The 22,545-nt window shown below is 40.6% G+C and overlaps 1 protein-coding gene across 6 annotated transcripts in view; it reads left to right on the top strand.

Annotated features, from left to right (window-relative positions):
• Positions 1-22,545, top strand: part of TRIM36 (tripartite motif containing 36) — a 41,898-nt gene that overhangs the window by 567 nt on the left and 18,786 nt on the right. The window contains exons 1-4 of one of the 6 annotated variants that reach the window (XM_053911563.1): positions 8,899-9,208; positions 11,179-11,413; positions 19,631-19,651; positions 20,613-20,956. In XM_053911563.1, the coding sequence (XP_053767538.1) occupies positions 9,182-9,208; positions 11,179-11,413; positions 19,631-19,651; positions 20,613-20,956 (627 nt within the window). In that variant the 5' untranslated portion in view covers positions 8,899-9,181. Of the gene's footprint in view, positions 1-8,898; positions 9,209-11,178; positions 11,414-19,630; positions 19,652-20,612; positions 20,957-22,545 lie in introns of those variants that run through there. The other 5 variants (XM_045197668.3, XM_045197667.3, XM_053911572.1 and 2 more) reach the window with 5 other exon arrangements.

The following is a 22,545-nucleotide window of genomic DNA, read 5'->3' as shown; positions in this document are numbered from 1 at the left end:
CAGGAGAGGCTCGCGGGACCGCGAGGGGCGAGCGCTCAGCGTGCGCCCGCGGGGAGGAGGGCCGGGCCAGGGGACGCTCCTGGGAGCACCTAGGGCTGCCCGGGCGTGGTGACTTCGAGTGGTCACCTCGCCTGTCCAGACACCAAGCGCGGGGGGTGGGTCCCAGTAGCCGGTGACCAGGCAGGGAGGGCGGGATCTGCTTGAGTGTGAAGTCCTCTGGTGTGACTGGTAAACAGGGTAGAACCTTCGATCGCCCCGCCTAGGTGTATTCAGCCTTCCTTCTAAAGTCCTTAGCCTCTGCCTCAGGCAGCGAACCTTTCGAGCTGATTTCTTTTGGTGGGGAGGGGGGAAATGATAAAGAGCCGGATTTCAGCCCAGCACCTGTCCTGGAGCCCTTTCCAAATCCAGGCTGGCGCGGTTGGTGGCACCTCACGACCACGCCCTCGGCCCGGCCGGTTGGCGCCGCGCCTGGGCAGAAAGCCTTGCGGGAAGATTTGCCCCTGCTCAGCTTTCGAGAAACTGCAAAGAGAGGCGCCTAAATGATTTGCAGAAGGGAGGTGTCGGGAAAAGCAAAGGCCACCCGGTGCGCGGTCTGCCGGGATTCGCAAGCGTGGAGAAAGCGCGAAGTGGGGTCTGCCTTTGCCCTCTGCACCTGGAGTTTTGAGAAGAGGTGATGGCACAAGGAAAAAGGACTCCCTGCGCACGACCATCAGAATAGAGAAGGATGATTCTGCAGCCCTTGGGTGAGGACCTGAAACTTGAGTCTCATACCTCACTCACCCCAACTCCGTGGATACAAAGTCTGGAGTGGGCCAGACAGTCTTGCGGCAGGGGAGCCAGTTTAATGAACTTACAGGCTAAAGCGTCCTGGGCGAACCGTGCACCTCCCTGAACTCTCTCTCCTGTTCTGCAAACACGAAATCTATTCATCCGAAATAGAATACTTATTAACATTTTGAATGTGGGCCGTCCCTAGCAATGACAGCCCTGGACCTGAAGTACAAATGGAAGACCCTTGTTCCTTGTTCCACTTTTCTTCCTACCATGGGCTCCACCCTGCACCTCTAGGGGCCTCCCACTCATACTTGGAGACACCCTGGCCAGCACATCCAGGCCTTATCGCTACCAATTATCTCCCGTTGGCCGCCCCCAGGCCTAGGGTGCGTACCACAGCCTGCTCCACCCTCTGCAGGACCTACCCTGGCGAGAGAAGTCCAGAAGGAAGTGCAGGTTCTGAGTGAAGAAGCCCGCAGCCAGATGGCCAGGACCCGACCCTCAAACGCGCACAGCAGGACCCCGGTGCACAGGAGCTCTACAGGATGGGGGCTGGGAGAGGGGGGGCGGCGGGGGGAGGGGGGCAGAAGAAGAGGCCATTTGTTGATTATAAAGTAAATGGACCAGTCTCAATTGAGAGGTGAATTTAGTTAGGCCTGTGGTTCTCACACATTCTTCAAAGCAAGCCAGAATTGTATCAGTTGACTAATACTTTCCTTCAGTAGGCAAAGCTTTAAATTTTGAGAGAATAGTTCAGGGGTGGGATCCAGGGATCTACATGGTGACACCTCATGATTATAAATCACACAGGTAAATTTCACCTAATGGGGAAGGAAGTAGGTCAGAACCATTAGTGAACCCTTAACATTTCTTATGATAAAGTCAGGTAAACAAAAATAAGCCTCTCAGAATTAGGAATGTGTTTACCACAATATGCTCTATGGTCACTGTAATGAAAAAGCAAAAGCAAAATAACTTCTGGTTTCATCTACTGAATTCTCTGCCTCCTTCTCTATTTAGGCTTCAGCAAGGGGCCTGCAGCAAACACAGCATGCTCAGCTGACTTCCAAAGTTAGAGGGGCTGGGTGTCCCTGTGAAATCTCTGAGTTTGGGAAGCAGGCTGCTCTCATAATAAACTTGGGACAGTTCCTCCCTCTGACTTTTTTTCCCCCTTGGTGGTGGTGGTGGTGGTGGTGGTGGTGGTGGTGGTGGTGGTGGTGGTGGTGGTGGTGGTGGTGGTGGTGGTGGTGGTGGTGGTGGGTGTTTGTAACAGCCTTCTATTTTGACTCAAGCTTATTCCCTGCCCACTCTCCTCGCCGCCCCCAACCCCCAACTGCATTTAAAACCCTCAATTTGTGTGTGATTACACAGTGAACACCGAATCCTACCTCTTTGAGTATTAGCCATGGAATAGCAGAACTTTGAGATTTACTTGCTTTCTTTTCCTTTGAGGAGTTAGGTTCCACTTTGTAGTTCAGGTTTACAGTGCAACGAATAAGGTGAAACTGGTCTAATTACACCAAGTTGACTGAGTTAATGGAGAGCAGAGGCCAGCCGTCCTCCTGCCCCCTTTCCCTCCCCCCTTGTCTTCCAAGTTGAGACCAGTGGGTTGACCATCATGATAATTTTTTTCACTTTTTTCTGGTGGCTTTAAAATATTACAAAATTAATATGGGCTTGTTCAAAATATGCAGCCTTTCCAGAAAGTCTGACAGAGGACAAGGTCGAACTTCTCTCCCACCTCCAGTTCATTGCCTCCGCCCATGGCAGCAGTTTGCTGCGGTGTCTATTTTAAATTACATTAGCTTATTGTTTGGTCTTTGAATGTGGGAGGTGAGCCTTTCATCTTAGGGTAACCTAAAACCCACAGGAGAAACTGGATGGGCTTATTTTACTCTATTGTGATGATTACTTTAATATTTAAAGTACACAGTGATCTGTACCAGCGTGGTCTTTCTGCTCAGCAAACAACACACTCTAAGTACAGTTAAAACTTGCGATAGTTCTCAAGAGGTTTAAAAATCAATGTAAATGGAATTCCTTATATTTCACTATCAGAGAAATTTGTATTTCCGGAAGCTGTTTTTATGTTTCTGTTTTAACTTGACTCTTTGGCCTAAAAGAGCTTTCCAAATCTGTGGTTAACATCTATTGGTCTCTAGAATTGTTTGCTTTGCTAATTTTTTTTTTATCATGTTCATACACCTTTTTCCTTCACATCATTATACACTCTTCTGGAATCATATAATGAAGATTCAATGACAAAGAACATTGAAGAATTTAAATTTAGTGCAATTCTTTATAGAGTATTTAACATATTTATATTTATGTATAAATAGCCAGAAAGTACTTCTTATTTCTCATAGTTCGATAATTACCATTCAGATACTTTCAAAGAGTACAATAGTTTCAGCAAAATAAAACAGACTTAGGAATGTTACATTTAATTTTGATAGAGAAACAGGCAATGATTCCATTACTTGGTGAATTATTACATTTAACTTTAAACACCTTTTAGGCACAAAAAATTCAAGAACTTTTATAAATTCAAAATTTACTTTAAAAGAAGATACTTACACCCTGAAAGAATTAGGTTTGTAAGATCCTCAAATCTAGACTACTATAAATTCTTAAACATCTCCTGGGATCAAAAACAAAATACCACGAAATTATTTGTTTCAGAAAGTTCAATAGGTGGTTGCTCACACAACTGAAATCTAAACTGGGTGATAATACTAAGGTTGTGTTCATTGCAAAGTGTTCTCTAAAAAAAATATTTTATTTTTTTTTAAATAAAAAACAATTTTTATTCTTGAGATTGGGTAAGATGTGTGTGTTATGGGGGTATGGAACGTAAACAGAAGATTTTGACTGAAGCAATATCATTCAAAAATAGCTAGTTTCATAAAACATCGCTATAATATTCCTCTAATGTTTTTACTACATTGTTTAAAAGATAACTTGAAAATGAATCTCTTAAACTACTTTGTAAAAGAATGTTTAAATGAGCTTTTTCAATGAAATTATAGACTTCATGTTTTAGACTTCCCTGTGGGCAGGGCAGTGGGGGTGCCGCTGAGATCCACATTTGTGTCTGGCTCTTTGGGGTCTTATCTAATCGCGGACTGCTTCATCTGTGGGTGGAGGCGGGCAGGAGCTCTGGTTGTTACAAGTTCCCTCTGAAGGGAATTACACCTATTTCACAGGGTTATTGCAAGACTTAAGTGAATGTTTTATTCACTTAAGTTCCTGATACAGTTATTGACACATAGTAGGCCCTCAATAAGTAAAAGCTATTGCACATAGCTACCATGACAACAGGGTTGGGTCTTGAGACACCTTATTTCCAAACTGTGATCATTAGCAACTGGACGTAGAGCTGCCAGATAAAATACAGGGATTAGAGTTAAATTTGAATTTCAGATAAATAAAAAATAATTTCTTTAGTATAAGTTTGTCCCTTCAACATCTGGGACATACTTATATGACAAAAAATTTCATTGTGTATCTGAAAATGAAATTTAGCAGGATGTCTATCCTGTTTTTATTTGCTAACCCTAGCTACCCTAAGTGTAGGACTAGTAAGATAGGGTCAAAAGAGACTTGCTAACTACCTCCACTATTACCAGTGTTGTTTACCTCACGGTGGCCAGGAGACTCCTTTGCCCACCAGGCGATCGGTCGGTACACTCCACCACTAATGGGAAAATGTCGGCCAGAGCAGCAATGAGTGCCTCGTATCCAGTTTCAAATTACTGGTCTGGCGCTACCATTTAGCAGATAAATACCTACTAGATTTTCTCTTAAAACAAACCAGAGTTTCAATGGATGGGAAGATAAGGCTTACCAAATGTTAGACATTAGTGTACGAAATGAGAGTACGGAGTCGTGTTAAACTGAGTCGTAACACTCTTAAGTGCTAAAGGAGTTCAGAGTATGGAAAGCTAATCAATGAAAACTACACTAATGAGGAAGGAGGCTTTCTATCTGCAGCTTGAAAGATGAGTAGGATTTGGCTAGGCAATGGAAATCTGAACTTTCTGGCTCACCGGACTCCCTCCCCTGCGGTTGTTCCCATAGGAACACTTTATGATAGGTGAGCTTGGCCTGTCCGAGGCTTGGGTCAATAATTAATAAATGACATTTTTTGTCCCTTCACCTCTAATTCCTGATACCCAGCAAAGTAGCCAATGTCTGTGCCAATCACTGTGAAACCCAGTGATTTAATTCATTGCCATCTTCCTTATTTCCCCTAAGTCCAGAACTCTCTTAATTTTGTACCCAGGTGGTTCAATGACGATGGGTTCCCAACAGGGGGCAAAGTTTAGGTATATGTGGCCATATCACCTTGTTACTTCTTGTTCAGGACAGACTAACAGTATGTTAACAAACTCTGGCTGTTTGATTTCAGACAAAACCAATTAAGAGCCAGCGGTGCCTCACAGCACTTACTGAAATGTGCGCCATGGTCATTAGGACTTGACTCTGCCAGTAATTTAGTATCTTGCTCATATTAGGAGTCAGTATGGAAAGAGACCTGGTCAGCTGACTGCATAGGGTATAGCTTCAAGGGTAGCAGGTTTATATTTTAATGCCAGGTCAGGCACATTTATTGAGCTTCTGTTTTACCAAACTTGAATGGTGTGTGTGTGTGTGTGTGTGTGTGTGTGTGTGTGTGTGTGTGTGTGTGTTTGGGGAGTGGCAGTTCTTGGCAGGTGAAGTAGGAGAAAATTGGTGACATCCTTCCTTGACCTTTTGGACTTCATGAAGTACACAGATGGAAGACAGCTCAAGCCTCTGTGGCAGAAGAGCAATTAAGCTATGTCAGCAAGTGCCAGATATCACAATGTAGGCAAGGGTGCTAGAGGTTTGTAGACTTGGCAGGGGGTGTTAGGTGTGGAATAATAGGCTTCCTTGTGTTGAATTTTGACCCATATTTTAAAAGAAACTATTAGAAAAGGAGGTGCTAGTATACTCCAAACTAAAGAGGGGTAGGCACCAAGAGAGAGCATATGCAATGCAAATTAGAAGAAGGATAATTTTAAAAAATACAGATCTTTCACATTAGTCCCACTTAAAAGCCTTCAAAAGATTCTCAACATCTACGGAGAAGAAGCATGGTATTCCGGGCCCTCCATACTATAGTAGACCCATTTTGTGTTATTACAAGTCTACCTCTCTGTCCCCCACCCCTGCTAAACATTTAAATATGGTCACACACACATACAACCTCTCCCTATTATATTCCTGTACAAAGTTTCTTGTGGTCCAGGACCATAGATTTTCTGCCCCTGTGAACATATGGAAAGTCATCTGTACATACCTAATCGATAGGCTGTTATTGTAACCTCTAGACATGGGGAGAGGAGGCTCAAAGTAGGCAGGGGAATTAGCTGTGAGTTTGAGAAAGGACAGGATCCGAGGAGAAAGAGTATTTGAAGGCTAACCAGAGGTACAGGGGGAAGGAGAGAAAAGGATTTTTTAAAAAACCCCACATGATTTTAACTTGAGGAACTGGGAAGGATGTTGTATGGCAACTTGGCAACTTGAAGACTGGAATGTATGGATACTGGGAGAAATGGATGAGATGCCCCAAAGCATGGCAGCCAAGGGGGTTAGAAATGACTAGGGAAGTGGGAGAATGATGGTTTAGAATGGCGATTTTCATATTTGCTGCCTTGTTAACAATATCCCTCCTCACCCTTTTGCTTGTAAAAGTGTATGGATTAAATTACGCTAGAAAGTTTCTGGAAGTAAAGCATATTATACAGTGCAAACAATTCAATGCAGTGTGAGTGAAAAGTGTCTTCCACACTGGACTCCTTCCCCTCACTACTGAGCAATAACATTATTGTGTGTGTATGTGTGTGGGGGGGGTCTATTTCAGAATCTTATTTTTAGTCACTTATTTGCCTACATAAGCATATGCCTGTCTTATCATTTTGCAGTGGCAATATACAGCATTCATCTGGTTTTGTACTTTTTTAAATCACTGTAATTTTAGAAATCTTTTCTCATCACTACATTTTAACTGCTGCATAATATTCCATGGTATAGTGTACATTATGGGTGATAGAAATATATTTAGTGTTCATAAATAAGGTTCCAGTTAAGATCCTCGGACACATGTTTTTGTGCATCCATGCAAGTCTCTCAGTGGGGAAATTCTCAGTGGAATTGCTTAGGCAAGGTATAAGCATTTACAATTTTTGATAGGACTTGCAAACTTTCCCTTCAAATAAACCATACCAATCTACGTCGTCGCAAAAAAAGTTTGAAAGTACCTAGTTCCCCACATTCTTGCCAAGTGTATTAACATAACTTTTGAACTTTAAGGAGAATCAGGTGGAAAATGGTATCTCACTGAAGTTTGATGTGCATATGGAAGGGCTTTCAAATTTAGTTTCAGCCAAATATTGTACATACAGGTTTTATCTTTAGCTTGTGTTAATGAAGCCTTCTAATCTCCTTTACTCTGTTAGCTGCTAGTTCTGGACCACAGACAGCACTATTTAAGTGTGCTGATGTGAGATTACAGCTAGAGGGGAATTATTTGACCCAAAGACCAGTATGAAAAACAGAAACTGAGTAACTGAGTTATAGTGCTTTTTAATGTTTGAAGTTTTAAAAATCTGTGCAAGAACATGGCATAGTGCTTGTTACATGTAACTAAATTTTGCAGGCATGCATTGTTTTCCCCCTTTCCCTCCTGGTTAGGATGCTTCAGAACCTGTGGGAAGGAAGGAGCCTCAACTCCAGCATGTGGGGGCCACGCAACAAGTCTTAATGCAGATCAGAAAAGTCCAGTTATTGCTCGGCAGGGCGTTCAATCTCTCTGCACCTCATCTGCAAATTGAGGGTTTCCGTTAAAAATTCTATACTGCTACACCGTTATTTAATTGCCGGGCTGGAGAAGAGGCTACCATTGCTGACAGTGCTGTGGAAAGAAAACACTTTGCACAGCCAGAGACTTCTCCCAAATACGAAATAAAGTGGGAAGCATTCCAAAACCTAAAGGGGATGCGGCCGCGCTGCAGTTCTGCGGTCCCTTCACCTAGCTGTTTAGAGCACTTGTTTTCTCGGTCGTAAGCGTGCTCTAATAATACGGCTTCCAACAATCCCAGGGTAATTTTTTCCCCATCTGCCTTGCAAACAAGATAGAAGAAACGCGCTTGAGCTGTGGCAGGTGAATGTTACAATCCTACTCCCCGGGTCTGTCGAAGACGCGCCTCAACCCTCGGCCGGCGCGCACCACGTGGGTACAGGGGTGCCGGAGCCGCTCGGCACCCGCTGTCCCGATTTCCCCGCGCCCGCGGTCCGGGGTGCGGGAAACTGCAGAGCAGCTGCGGGGGCGGAGGCGGGGCACGGAACCGAGGCGGGGCGGGCGCTCCCTTGCTGCCATCTCTTGAATTCAATTGCTGTCCAGCGCCAGGGAAAGGGACCCCTGCTATGCGGTCTGCCCTGGTGCCACTTGGCAAGAACGTGCTGTGCGTGTGGAAAAGCAGAAGCAAAAAAGCAGCCTATGCGTGGTTGTTGACCAGTAAGGGAATGTTAAGTTCACCCTGTGAATCGGGCGGAAGGGGAGGAGGAGGAGAAGGGGGCGGGGAAAAGGACCCATTAGGGGAACCCCCGGCCCCAGCGGGGGGTGGGGTGGGTGAGGTCCAGTCCCGGTTGCCTCCCCCGCGCGGGGTTCTGCAGTGTTTGTGGGACAGCAAGGGTCTGCCCGCACCTCGCCGACCCGTCTAGAGTCGGGATATGTGACTTGTCTGTGATGCTTGGTACTGCGCTTTACCAAAGGCCAGGGAAAGCAAAATGAAGCAACGGGAGCTGCCGGGGCCAGAGGCCAGGGTTGCGCACCGCCTCCTGCCGCCCCTACGCTGCCCTCACTTTCGCCCCTCAGGGGCTTCCTCCCCGCACAGGGCGTGTCGGGCACAGGCCGCGGTTGGAGTGAGGGGCGGAGAGGGCCGGGCCCCACTACGCGCCACACCCCGGCCCAGCTGCTGGGTCGCTCAGGACCCCCCACCGCCTGGCGCCCCTCCTTTGTGCGGAGGGCGCGGTTGCCCGGGTGACGGCCCCGCCCCGCCGCCGCCCCGCCCCTCCGCGCCGCCCAAGCCCTGGTTGCCACTCCGCCGCCCGCCCAGCCGCAGTCCGCAGGAGCTGCCGCCGCAGCCGGCCGCTGGCTGAGTTTCCGGGGCCGTCGCAGGGGGCGAAGCTCCTCTCTGCGCTTGTGCTTTCATTCGCCCTGGCCTCTGGCCGCGTAGGTCCGCTGGCCTGTCCGGCTGATCAGCTCACCCTCCGGTTTCCGGCAGAGGCTCCACGGCTGCTGCAGGGACGCGCCCACCAGACCCTGCCCGGCTCTCGTCTGCAGTTTGGACCCTGCCGTTGATGACACCTGCAAGGAGGCTACATGGAGGGGGATGGTTCAGACTCGCTGGTGAGCGGGACAGAGAAGCGCCGCTCCACGCCTCGATGGCGGCGCGCCGGGGCGCCTAGGTCTCTCTTCCCTTAGCGCTCAGCTGGGAGGGAGCCACTCCTGCTGAGGAGCGGAGGCTGCCCTGTGGTGGCCTCGCTTCCTCTTCGCCCTTTCCTGTCCCGGGCGGGTTCTGCAACCTGGTGGCCCCCTTTTTACCCCTCGGAGGTTGGATTCCGTGTCAGCTGGGTCCGGAAGAGAGCACAGCTCGGGTGCGGTTGTCGCCCATCTGAGCACCTGGGGGAGTCCGGGCGGGGCTCTTTAATGGGGTTCAGGTTGTAGAATATTTCGCTTTAGTGAGCCTGATGCCCTTCCCGCGCGGGGCGCGTGTCTCGCCGCCCTTTGTCTGGGAGCCCGGTGGGGTCGCGCTCGAGTTCCGTTCAGAGCCCTGCAGGCTCGCTCTGGCGGCTGCTAGGGTGCGAGTGATTCTGCTTGAAGAGGGATAGTCAGTTCTTAAGAACTTGTTGGTTTTCTGTCGAACCTTACTATTTTGAAACAGCCTAATAGTGGACCACCACATCACATTTCTCTTAATCAGATTGTTTTCTCTCAATGAATGTAAAATGAACACCTAATTTATCTTTTGGGTAAAAATTATTTTATATCTATCATGCTTAAAAAGCTTGTGTATTGCTTCATGTACAAGAAAAATGGAAACTAATTTAGATCTTCCAGTGGGAGGTAAACCTGTCATAAAATGGGGTGTGAGAACCTATTTTGAACATTCAGGACAATATTTTCCTTTGAATTAAGTGTCAGTTTTCTTGTACAATGAGATAGCATGTAAATGGTCTGTATTATTTAATGTGAATTGTGAGGTGTGACTGTTTTCCAAATTTACTAAAATTGTGATGTGTTGTTGGCTTTTATTAAATATTTATTGAATGATGATGCAGCAAGAAACACTGCAAAGACCCACTGAGCCAGTTGGCTGTAGTGCTGTTGTCAGGGATTATTAAAGCGCTTTGTGTCACTTTAGGGGAAAGAGAAATAGGATAGTGTATGTTTTTATTTAATTAAAGTAAGTGACAATTCAATTTTAATATGCTGTGTATTTCCAGTAGTTGAAATAATTGTACAAGGTTATGAGTACTTTAAAGTTGAACTGTCACTAAAATTGCTGGGATTCATAGCCCTTGAAGATTGATACACATGGGGAAAAAAACGGCATGGGAAGACTGATAGGAGGTTATCAAACCTTTTTAGCTGTGATAAGAGTGTGTTTCTCATTGAAGGTAATGCAAGCTTGTAGTATCGAAAGCACTTATAATGGTCCCTTCTAATCCTCTACACTCTTTGAATATTTATAAAGTGCTATTAAGATAACTACTTTGATATTGCAGCAGGAGATCCTCAAGCATTTTACCTACATTACAGTTGCAGCATATGAAAAATGGTTACATCTAATTGGGAAATTGCTGATAATTCAGCTTGTCAATAGATTTCAAGTAGGGTTCCATGAACATACTGGCTAACCTAGTTTTGAGCAGCTCTTCTTATTTGCTACTCACAGCGTTAATGTGCTAAATAGGAAAACTGTCTTATTCTTAGTGCTATGTTCTTAATTTTTATTGAAGTAGTCTGCTTTTAGGAATTCCGTGAAGTCCTAAGTCAGTAAATTTGCGATGGTTTGAGTAACTTCATAATTGATGAACTATTATGGTCCCCTAATATTTTCTAACTTTTCACACACTTCAAATTTTACCATATCATGACACCCCAGTTCTAGGCTATTGGGTGCTGCGAGGGGGAGTGATGGTGTAGGATTTCATAGCCAAAAAGGAACTTCAGATTTCAAAAAAGAAATCTGTTTCTTAGTTCTTTTTGGAAAGGTAAACACATGTGCTTATTTCTACAAGAGGTCTAAGCATGTTAATATATTTACCCACTAAGAATCTCTGATTCTGATTTCTTTTTCTTTTTTTCCATTTAAGGTTACCATTAAGAATATCGAAAGAGAGCTCATTTGCCCAGCATGCAAGGAGCTGTTTACCCACCCATTGATTCTCCCTTGTCAACATAGTATCTGCCATAAGTGTGTGAAAGAACTCTTACTGACACTTGATGATTCATTCAATGACGTGGGATCAGACAACTCCAATCAGAGCAGTCCTCGACTTTGGCTCCACTCCCCTAGCCTGGATAAAGTCGACAGGATTAACAGACCAGGTATGTGGTAGAACATTGGGGTCAGGGAGCTTCACTGATAACTGTGGAAGGGAAATTCCTTTTATCATTTTCAGGGTTAATCTTTCCAGGTGAAGACATTAAAACTGTAGTTATACAGAGGCCCTTTTCCCTTTTAAAATGTCAAAGTGAACTCTTACTGACTTTTGGTATGCACTTAAAATTGGGTATCGAACACCAACTTTGTGTTAAACCCCTTATTAACTGTGTATTTTAGGGGAGGTGTTCTTGCCCTGTGATATCCTTTACATGAGGAATGAGTGATGGATTATTGAAGTACTTACTAGGGAAACATCTATATATGGTAATATGTGAATAAATATACCGAATAAGGGATGAGACTACATAGTGACTACACATAAGGATTTTTTTAGAGGAATTATTTGGTATCATTTTATTCTACCTGAGAATTTTATTTTCTTCAACCATTTTTAATCCGTTTTTTAAAAATAAGGATTTTGAACATCAGTTAAATAGTAGTGGAATTCCGTAGTCGTGACAGAAGTGGATCTAGGGAGCTGTATAGCACGCATACTGTACCTTTATTATATAGCCATTGTTTGAGTTGTTCCCGGTTGGGATAGTGTTACTTTTTCCTGGACATCCATAGTAGGATTAATACAGATCTAAATTAATTTGAAATCACTGGGAATAAGGCCCCTGAAAAATTGAGGAGTGAGTGAGGACCAAAATCAGCCATGAGGACCGAGGGGAGGCCTAGGTGGGCGGAGATGCCGCAGTGCCATATTAGGCACTGCTTGGGTGGCCGTCAGCGCCAGACCTCAGGGCCTCAGCTCTGTCCAGTTTGGGCTCTGAGGTCCTCAGTTTAATCCTTTCCTCCACTCTGTCCCTTTCATCCTCGTATAGTATAGGAGTAGCTTTTTAATCTTGTTAAAAAATAAACTTTTCTTATCAGAAAAGAATCTCTTCTTACACACACATTTTGGAGCATGTCACCTTTTTTGGTCCAAGTTGTGATATGGAATCTCCTTGGACGGTGTTTATGTCTTTGAGCTCCATCAGAGAGTGGATAAGAGTAGATTTGTTGTAAGACTAGTATTATGCTATTTTAAAAACATATGTTTTTCTTTAAATGGCAATAACTAATTACTTGGAAGATACTTTGCAGACAGAAAAATCACACGTATACGGTCATGGGCTGCCTAACGATGGGGGTACATTCTGAAATCCCTCATCAGGCAATTTGGTGGTTATGTGAACATCACAGAGTACACGTACACAAGCCTGTTGCACACCTGGGTTATATGGTAGAGCTCATTACTCCTAGGCTGCAGGCCTGGACAGCATGTTACTGTACAAAACAACACAAGATTAAATCAAGTACAAGAGATAATGTTGCAGTCAAGCGACATGGAAAACCCGAGGTGTATGCAGCTACTGCCAGTAAAACACGGCGTGCTGTTTTACAGAAGACTTTTTTTATAAGCAAAAAGACTATACTCTAAACCGACAGTAAAAAGTATAGTACAGTAAATACATAAACGAGTAGCATAGTTGTTTATATTATTATTATGTCCTGAACATAATTGCGTGTGCTGTACTTCTACATGACGGGCAGTGCAGTAGGTTTGGTTACACCAGCATCACCACAGACACGGAATGCATTGTGCCACGACGTTAGGGTGGCTATGACATCATGAGGCAGTAGATATTTATAATCCTGTGGGACCACTGTCGTATATGTGGTCTGTCCTTGACCGTAATGTCATTATGCAGCACGTGACTGTACAAAAACAAGAGCACTAGGTAACTTGTGGGAGTGCAGGGAGTATGAGGTGGGAGAGGGTTATGCTCATTATGAAGTCATCACTTTTGTTTCCCTCCCTGCCAGCAAACTGGCACATGGGGAAGAAACACAGTGACGGCTTGAAATCATCCCACCAGATAAAGCTTGATATTCTAGATCCTCATTGGCTAATTAGGGACCCCTGCCTGATTGACCAAGGAAAATTCACTTTTTGTATATTAATATTGAGCACAGACCATTGAAAGGAATTTTACTTGTGTACTAGTATTTCTAATTATAATTAGATTGAGCTCACATACGTATTTTACAAAATTTTGTATTTAAGGTAGGCTTCTAATCTTAAGATTTGTTTAGTTTTATATGTGATCAATATGAAGTAGGACTGCATTGTAGGTGAAATATAGTTAACTGCTTCTGTTTTCAGGACCTGACTGGCACAGTACCCAGTAGATGTTTAGTAAATATGTGATGAGCAGGTGTTAAATGACAAACCTCTGCTGCAGGGTTTGCTCAAAGCATGCCGCAACAGCTTACATTCAGTAATGATGGCGTTTTTGCCCAGAACAGGAGATCTAGTCCCCCGCACTTTATTCTGTCTAGATCAAAAGTAAAATTACTGAGATGTTCCTCCTCCTCCTTTAGGAAGAACTCCATTAGTTAGGTTATGCCCTGAGGGAGGAAGTCAGGAAACTTTACTGGGAAATAAGAATATTTAACTTGGAGAAGGGACCGTTCAGAATCGGATGGCTGTTTTGTGGAACAGAATGGTACACTAGGTATCTTCCCAGCAAAGGTTCCAGATCAATGGGTAGATGAAACAGGAAGGCAGATTACAGATTAACAGGAGAGGGAACAAACACCTAAGGCTGTCCAAGAATGAAATGGGCTGCCTAATTTTGTCAGATCACGGTCACTAGAAGTGTTTAAATTAGAGGTTAAATTTAGATGCCACAGGGGTGAAATAGGTACATTAATGACACAGGCCCCAGAAAAATAAATACAGGACTCTCTTTTATTTTGCTTCTTTGATATAGGCGTAGGAAAATAAATATTTAATTTTCTCATTAACTCAACTGCTGCAGAAAACCAGCAGCCCAAGCGTCAGCAGCCACCTGACTCTAGGCTGACCCTGTTTGAGATAGTAGGCGTGGTTTGGGATTGTGGAGACTAGACCATTCTCGTCTAGACCATGCCTTGTCTGAGGGGCAGTAGCCACTTGGCAGTAGTGAATGATCATGTGGGTTTGGGGGCCCTAGATTGTCAGATTTACTGTTTCCCCCCCCCCAAAAAAAACCTGATAGTGGTTTTGATGCAAAATCTGTTTTTTTTAATGTTGGTAGTCAATTCAAATTATTTAAAAACACCATACCAAGTCAGTATAGGGTCAGGGCAGCCGAACACATTTTGACTCTGACCCATCCAGCTTTTGGGCCATCAGTGTTTAGAGTCTTCATTTTAAACAAATGGATGGGTGACCATCTTTTGCAAATATCACAAAGGGCATTTCTGCCTTGGGGGCTGGGTCAGGCCAATTGATATGTCATCTTCCGTGTATTCTGCACCTCCAAGTGCTGTGCCTTTCTGAGTACGAGTTGCATTCATTCATTTGCCAGATATTTGTTACCTGTGAGTTATGAGACATGGCTAAGTGCTGAAAAGTATTGAAAAAGATAGGGATTCCATCCATCTTTCTTTTTAAAGAAGCATATAGCCTAATACAGTACATAGAGCTTCATAAGAGATGCAATAATTAGAACATAGTTCTTCATCAAGAACATATAAAGTACGCTAACAGATACAGATGGAGCATTCAGAAGGTGGGAAGCCTCCAAGTATAGTAATAAATCCTGGAGGTTTATAGCAAATGAATGCAAATTTTAGCATTTCCTATCTCACGATCACCAATTTTAAAATAGTAGAAGTCACTTCCTCCATTTATGGGGCATTTATCTGTAACTTTTCTTTGGATAGATTCAAACAAATTCACAGGTAAGTAATTTTCCCTTTTTATCTGGCAGGTTTTTTTTAAATTTAATTTTTCATCATTTAGACATGCTTGGGAAGGAAATCCGAGTCCCTGTTCTGAGTACTTGGAGTAGGAGTAATAGAATTCTAAACATTGGTTTTGCCAGTGGTAATTAAGGGGTTGAATTAGATCTGCACTGCCCAGCACAGTAGCCACTAGCCACGCATGGCTTTTTAGCACTGAAATGTGCTAGTCCGACTTGAGCTGTGCTGTAAGTGTAAAACACACGCTGGATTTTGAACACCTACAAATAAAAGAAGACTAAAATATTTCTTCAAAATTTTTATGTTTATCACATTTTGAAGTGATAGTATTTTGGATATTTGGGTTAAATAACATGTGTTATTAAAATTAATTTCAACAGTTTTAAAAAATTTGGCTACTGGGAAATTTAAAATGACATACCTGGCTTACACTTTTGAGTCACATATTCCTCTGTTATATAGTATTGCATAGGACATTTTACAGATTAAAAAGAAAGGTGCCTTGAAGGGATTTGTTATGATGTGTATAAAAGTAGCATATCAAATTACATAAAAATAAAAGAGCTATATTCCTGGACATTTTTGATCATATTTGTGCAAGCTTTTTATATTTAAAAGATATTTTGTATTTCCCCTATTTTGTATTTACTTTTGTCACAAAGATAGAGTTTTAGTAATGTTTATTTACATCAGTAAAAAATTAAAAGATGCTTGCTTTTACTTTGTATTTGCAGTGGTTACCAGGAATACGATGGTTTAAAAGTACAAATCTGTAAGATAAAGTGTAGATCTCTGAAGTGCTGCATGAACGATGATTAATTCTGAACTCAAAGATAGGTTTGATGGCTTCATAAATCCCACGTGTACCAGGAGAAACACATTTTCTTACTGTTAATTCAATAAGTGTGTTATGCGCAGGACACAGTTACTGCTTTATCTTTTGTTAACAAGTTGTGAATCTTCTCTTTGAAATTAAATTCTAAATCCAGCTTTCTATTCATTGTTCACAGCATCACAACGGAGATCTTTGGGGTGCAGAGGTAGAAAGCTTTATTGCTTGTGTGGCCACAGGCAGTACAGTGTTAGATTTGAATTAAATAACCTTGTGTAGATAAGGTTTTAAACATCAGTGGTCAAGTCTTCAAAATTTTGTGGAAAATGAACAAATTGGGCTGAAATGAATTAAAGGTCAACAGGACTAAATTTCCAAACAAGTTCTGATGTTTTTAAAAGGGAGCACTGATTATTAGTGCTTGCAATTTTGTCAGTATACATGACAAGATATTTTTAAAGAAAATAATGTACCTCTGTTATCTTTTAAAATAATGTTAATTTAAAAATCCTTTATATTTATGGAGTGGAACAAAGTTTATGTTAACACCCATAATGCTACCTTGGGGAGATTAAATAAGCCAACACTTGCTTCTGTGTTTAAAAATTTGCTTAAGGATGTTGAGAATTTTTGTAGTTAAAAACAGTCTTTGCTTGTTTTATGCATATAGTGTCTTTTCTTTTTAATGTTTTAAAGTATTTGAGTTGTAACATTGAGGTCATACCCATTTGTGGGTAAATAACAGACACTGCTTTTTAAGGCTTTCTGAAGTATTTGTTTCTATATAAAAGGTGGGTCAGTCTATCTTATTTTTTAAAAAAAAGGTTTTTTACTTACTCCAGTTGACCTTTAAAGTAAAATTGGTGTGTGTGTGTGTGTGTGTGTGTATGTGAAATGCTGGTGATACCTTATATTTTATTGGAGAAAATAAACATCTGAAATGTTGTCCCTTGTCTGTGTTCCTTATCTTCCTCTGCATGCCTCGATTTTAAAATCTTACAGTCACTACTAGAAGCCACAGGTAATCTTTTCTCTTACAGGCTTTAGTGCAGGGGTGTCAAACTCCTTTTCACTGGGGGCCACATCAGCCTCGAGGTTGCCTTCAAAGGGCTGAAATAATTTTAGGATTATATAAATGTACCTACTCCTTAACTGTTGAGTTGATATTACATTCTGCTTTAGTGAGTCTCTGAGAATTTTAAATATTGAAATATAGCAATTGGGAGGAAAGGAAGGAGCAATTTGCTTTTTAAAAGTTCATTGCTTATTACCTGTTTTTGATTAAGGTAGTAGTTGAGAAAAGGGTATTGCAAGCTGAAAATACTAATAATCCTCAATAATTAAATATAACTGGTAGGAATCAGATGGTCAGAGTGTGCAAAAGCAACACTAGGGTAGCGGTATAAATATCAACCCATTGCCGAACACCAGGAAACCCAACATGAATGTCTAGTATGTAGAGAGGTAGTCCGCTGACTGCCGTGCCAGGTGGTAACATCGGGGGGATGTTTCTAGCTAGGATGTGGGACACGAAGCAGCTAGCAGAGTTTCTGAACCTGTTATGTATTGACTCTCCTCGTTTTGAAATACTTTCTTTTCTCTTTCATATTTAAATGGTAATACATACGACTGAAAGCTGACTTTTGGGGGGATTTGCTATAAACCAATTTGAAGATATTTTGGAGTCTTCATTTTTAAATTGTATCAATTTATACTTGATTTAATTTGTTTTTGAACTAAAGTTATATGGGCAAAAGAATTGATTCTGCAAGATGACAGTATTCAAATCATTTGTGTATATTATTGACCCCACAAATGTAACTTGACTCAAAATTGCATTGCTTGGCCTACTTCACTTCCTTACCTTTTGAAGCCATTATTACTTTTCTTTTTCATATCGTGCTATTGAGCAGTAATAACAATGGAACTTTCTACAATCACGGAAATGTTTGACCCTGCACAGTACAGTGTGGTAGCCACTAGCTACATGTGGCTCCTGAGAATTTGAAACGTGGCTGGTACAACCAAGGAAGTTAATTTTTAATTTAATGTGAATTAAGTCCAATTCCAACGGCCATATTTGGCTAATGGTTACTAATTATATTGGACAGCACAGCTATAGAGAGTAAGAAGTTAATTCTATTACATTTTATTCTTAGCTCCACTCTTTGATTTTTCTTCATTAGACTTACTTCCCAGAACATCCTTGGATATGTCCTGTGTTCCTTGCTGCCCTGAACACATATTCTGTTGGTTGTTTTTATGAAAACAATGGTAGAAGTCAAAGATGACAGAAATAAAAATATATCAGTTCTTTAGCATTTGAAAAAAATCGAGAGCTTTTAAAATCTGTTTACAAAAATAGATAATATTAATTAGATAGTTCATTGGATTTAAGAAGTTTATTATGATGCTTTATGTTTTACTTTTTATTATAAATACAAGTTAAAAGAGGTTTATAGAAAAGGGATGAAAATTTTTTTTAAACTTCTGAACACGAAGGCCAAAGTTTGGACGTCACTAGGGTACACATTAAAGCATGATTTAATTTTATTTTACCCCATTACTCAATGGATCACAGCCTTCAATTCATGAAACCACTAATAACCCATTATTTTTAAAACATTGACTGTTGAGATTAGTTAACCATTTTAATTTCTGTCACCCAGCTCATGTGTGAAAGCATGCCATTAAACGTGAATTTCCCTTTGTTTAAACTTGACCACTGCACTGTATCACTTCCAGAAATGGCTTGTTTTTTCACTAAATGGAATTTTCATTGGCATGTGTTTTAAAAACAGCTTTGCTGCTTATTTCATTATATGCCTGCTATGTTGTGAAACATTTGGACTGTATTGCATGTTTTTAGAGTTAGTACAAGAATGTATTTTATGTAGGATTTTCAGATTTTTATGGGGCAGCTTTTTTGGTATGCTTTTTTCTGTGTGTTTAAAAATGTAAAGGTTAAAATATCTCTAATGGAATATTAAAAATATTCTGCATATTTGTTGTGTAACTAGCTTTCAGGGCCCCATGCCATCTAGCACGTTGTGAAGTCATCTTAAATGAGTAACATTGTGAGCTGATTGCCAAATTTTACCTGTACATATATCGTGCCAGGCATTTTTTAAGACAGTCTTTTCGGTGATAATGTTACTATGCCAAGATAACATTAATATAGCTGCTTAAAGACCTTTTGTAACTGTGGTATACTAAGTTTAACCATTCATTTTTGGTCTGCATACATGGCAGTATTAAAGAAGGCTGTAGTTTAAGAAGTTCGGGTTTATTTTTAGATAGTTCTTTTGTGGGTAACCAAGATTACGTACTCTGAGAATAGGTTTATAAATGAGAGGAGGGACTTGGTATGCACACACCTATGTTAAGTGGACCACCCCAATCCTTGTGAACCTGTGGGTCAGGATTGCCATGTTATGGGTTTTTTTGTAAAAATCAGGATGATACGGATAATAGTGTGATGTTTAAGGTCATTCATTGTATTGCGTATATACTATAAAATTATTTGTAATAGTTCTTGGGTAACTTTTGGCTTACTGAATGAAGTAACCTCAGTGATTCTTTTTTTCAGGTCATAAGAAGATACTAAATGGTTGGTCCCTCTTATAGTCAGTTGCTAGATTCTAGGTCTATGAATGAGCTTTTCACTCTTACTGATTGCGCTCAATTAGCAAATGATTTGGCCTGAATCATACTGAATTTTCCCAGATAACAATACTACAGGGGGAAACCCTCTTTGGCAGTGGTTCTTAACAATTCTGTGGTCACATATTCCTTTGAGAATCTGATAAAAGATATGTATTATTTAAACAGAAAATCTACATAGATATAAATATGCAAAATTTGCATATAATTTCTAATAGTTTGCAAAACTATTCGGATCTTTTGGAGCCTAATCATGGAGCCCCAGGTTAAGGACTCCTGCTTCTTTATGTATGAATCGTTTTTTAATCATACAGCCCACATTGTGTTCATTTGAATGGAAGTCAAATTCCTTTGGATATGATACATAAAAATAACTATAAATGTTAATTATATAATTTCGAAAGCTCCTGACCCTGTGTAGTATTGTGTTATACAAGGTCTGGCACAAATAACACCCCTTTTTATTACAAAATCGTAAGCATGTAAGTCTATAACATACCAATATCACACTCAAGCACACCGTGTGACATTTTAGGTGAAATTTTCAAATTAAAACTAAATTATTACATCCACATTATTACTCTACCAACCACACTCAAGTAGGTGTTACTTCTGCTGGACCCTGTATATTTTGTCCATATATATGTTTGAATTAAAATGGTTTTTATGTGAGATTTACTATAGAATATTTTTCTCTTTGGTCTTTATAACTGTTTGATAACTTGGGTCTGTCTTTTACTTACCAACAGAAAATATTTTCTAAAAAGCATTTCAAAATACAGACTGATTCAAAGGGAGTCACTTTGAGCATTATAGTTTTGGAATATATTTGTAGATATATACTGTTTCAAAACATCATTCTTTTTTTCTTCATTCTATTCATTTTCCTACTGATGGAACTAAACAAGGACTTACTAATTACACAGGCTGGAAGCGCAATTCATTGACCCCTAGGACAACTGTTTTTCCTTGCCCTGGCTGTGAGCATGATGTGGATCTTGGAGAACGAGGAATCAATGGTCTCTTTCGAAATTTTACTTTGGAAACTATTGTCGAGAAATACCGGCAGGCAGCCAGGGCAGCCACAGCCATTATGTGTGACCTTTGTAAACCACCACCTCAAGAATCCACAAAAAGTTGCATGGACTGTAGTGCAAGCTACTGCAATGAATGCTTCAAAATTTATCATCCTTGGGGTACTGTAAAAGCTCAGCATGAGTATGTGGGCCCGACCACTAATTTTAGACCCAAGGTAAGTGAAGTTTTATTGTTAGAATATTAAACTTAATATTGTAAAAGGAATTATTGCATTCCTTTCAGAATTTGACAGTAAGAAAAAGTAACTTAAAAAACCTGTACAAGAAATTAATGCCTCGTAGGTGGAGTTATTTGGTATGTTGCTAGACATCCCCATGGGTTAGAAGTACAAACAATACAACACAGCACGCGAATGTTCATAACGGTGACTCTGAGGAATGGAAGGGAGGTGCTCTCAGACATACTTCTTAAGATTAAAATGGTTAAAGTTGAAAAGCTTTTGTGTTTTAATATGATAAACCCATAATTGTCTAAAAGTTACCTAAAATTTTACTATGAATAAATGGGTGTAATTACAGCCTAATATTCTGAAGTTCGTGGCATACCGCCTAGTACCTGAAGTAGAGTTTGTATTCTTAAATATTCTGGGTAACGTCTGTAATAATGTTCAAAAGAACTTTATGTATTGTTAGCCCTGCTCTGTGACCGAGAGGCAGAATGATTTTCTGTATCTTCACTTACACTGCTTTCTGATTTCTGTAGATTCTCAATTGAAGTTCTTATTCTTTACAACTTAGTTACTGTGTATTAAAATCTGTTTATAGTGTTGAGCATAAAAACCTTTAATTTGTAATTGAAAAATGGAAAAAAATTCCCAATAGTCTTGAGATTATGACCTGATTATTTAGATCGATTAAATAGTGTAGTAAACTGGTAGGTCCATACAAACTTGTGCTTCTGTGTTTGAATGACCCTTTCAGACTGTATCCGTGTAGTCAGATTTATTAAGTAGTTTTCGATCCTCTGTTACGTTCCCTTGTCATTTTAAATGCTCAAGGTCATAGACTTCTAAAAATTTATGACTTTGACTTGGTGTTTACTGCTTTTTAAAATTAATAAATTGATTAATTGAATAAATTATACTAGGCTTGGGTTTTATGAGTTAAGAATTCATGAGATTTTACATAAAACTTTTGAGTATAAGTTGCAGTCTTATTCTTTCTGTTTACAAATAAAAGATTAATAAGAGCTAACTAAAGATATAAGAATAGGTTATATTAAGAAAAATCTTTTTTATCCTAAAGTTATGTTATTCAATATTGTAAAATTCTAAGAAGGTTATTCTATAGAATAGTTGCCTATAGCTTTGAGTTCTTATGATCATTCCTTGCAGAAAGCCAAACTTTATATTTTATTTTAAATGTAGTGACTTTGAGAATGTAGAAACTTGGACATGGTAAAAATTTGAAATCTTTTCCAGTTGTTTTTCTCCAGGATTGGCATATGGGTATTAGGACTTTCAAATTGGACTTTTTTTTTCTTTCTGAATTATCAGAGCAGCTATGGTTGCTTAAAATTTAAACTGATGGAATCATGGACACTTTTTTGATTTCATCAATGTGCTAGTCTAACGGAATCTCTCCTTCCAAATGAAAATAGTTATTTTATGTAAATCTTCAAATACCTCTGATGATAGTTTACTGAGTAAAAGATAAAAATTTAAGTAACAAAAACACAATTTTAGATTTGGTTGATATGTGTGCAGTTAATATGTAAAAACAAACTCACCCAGAAGCTTGTATC

Source organism: Desmodus rotundus, chromosome 1, assembly GCF_022682495.2.
Source record: "Desmodus rotundus isolate HL8 chromosome 1, HLdesRot8A.1, whole genome shotgun sequence".
NCBI lineage: Eukaryota > Metazoa > Chordata > Mammalia > Chiroptera > Phyllostomidae > Desmodus > Desmodus rotundus.
This window is presented reverse-complemented; position numbering and strand designations above follow the sequence as displayed.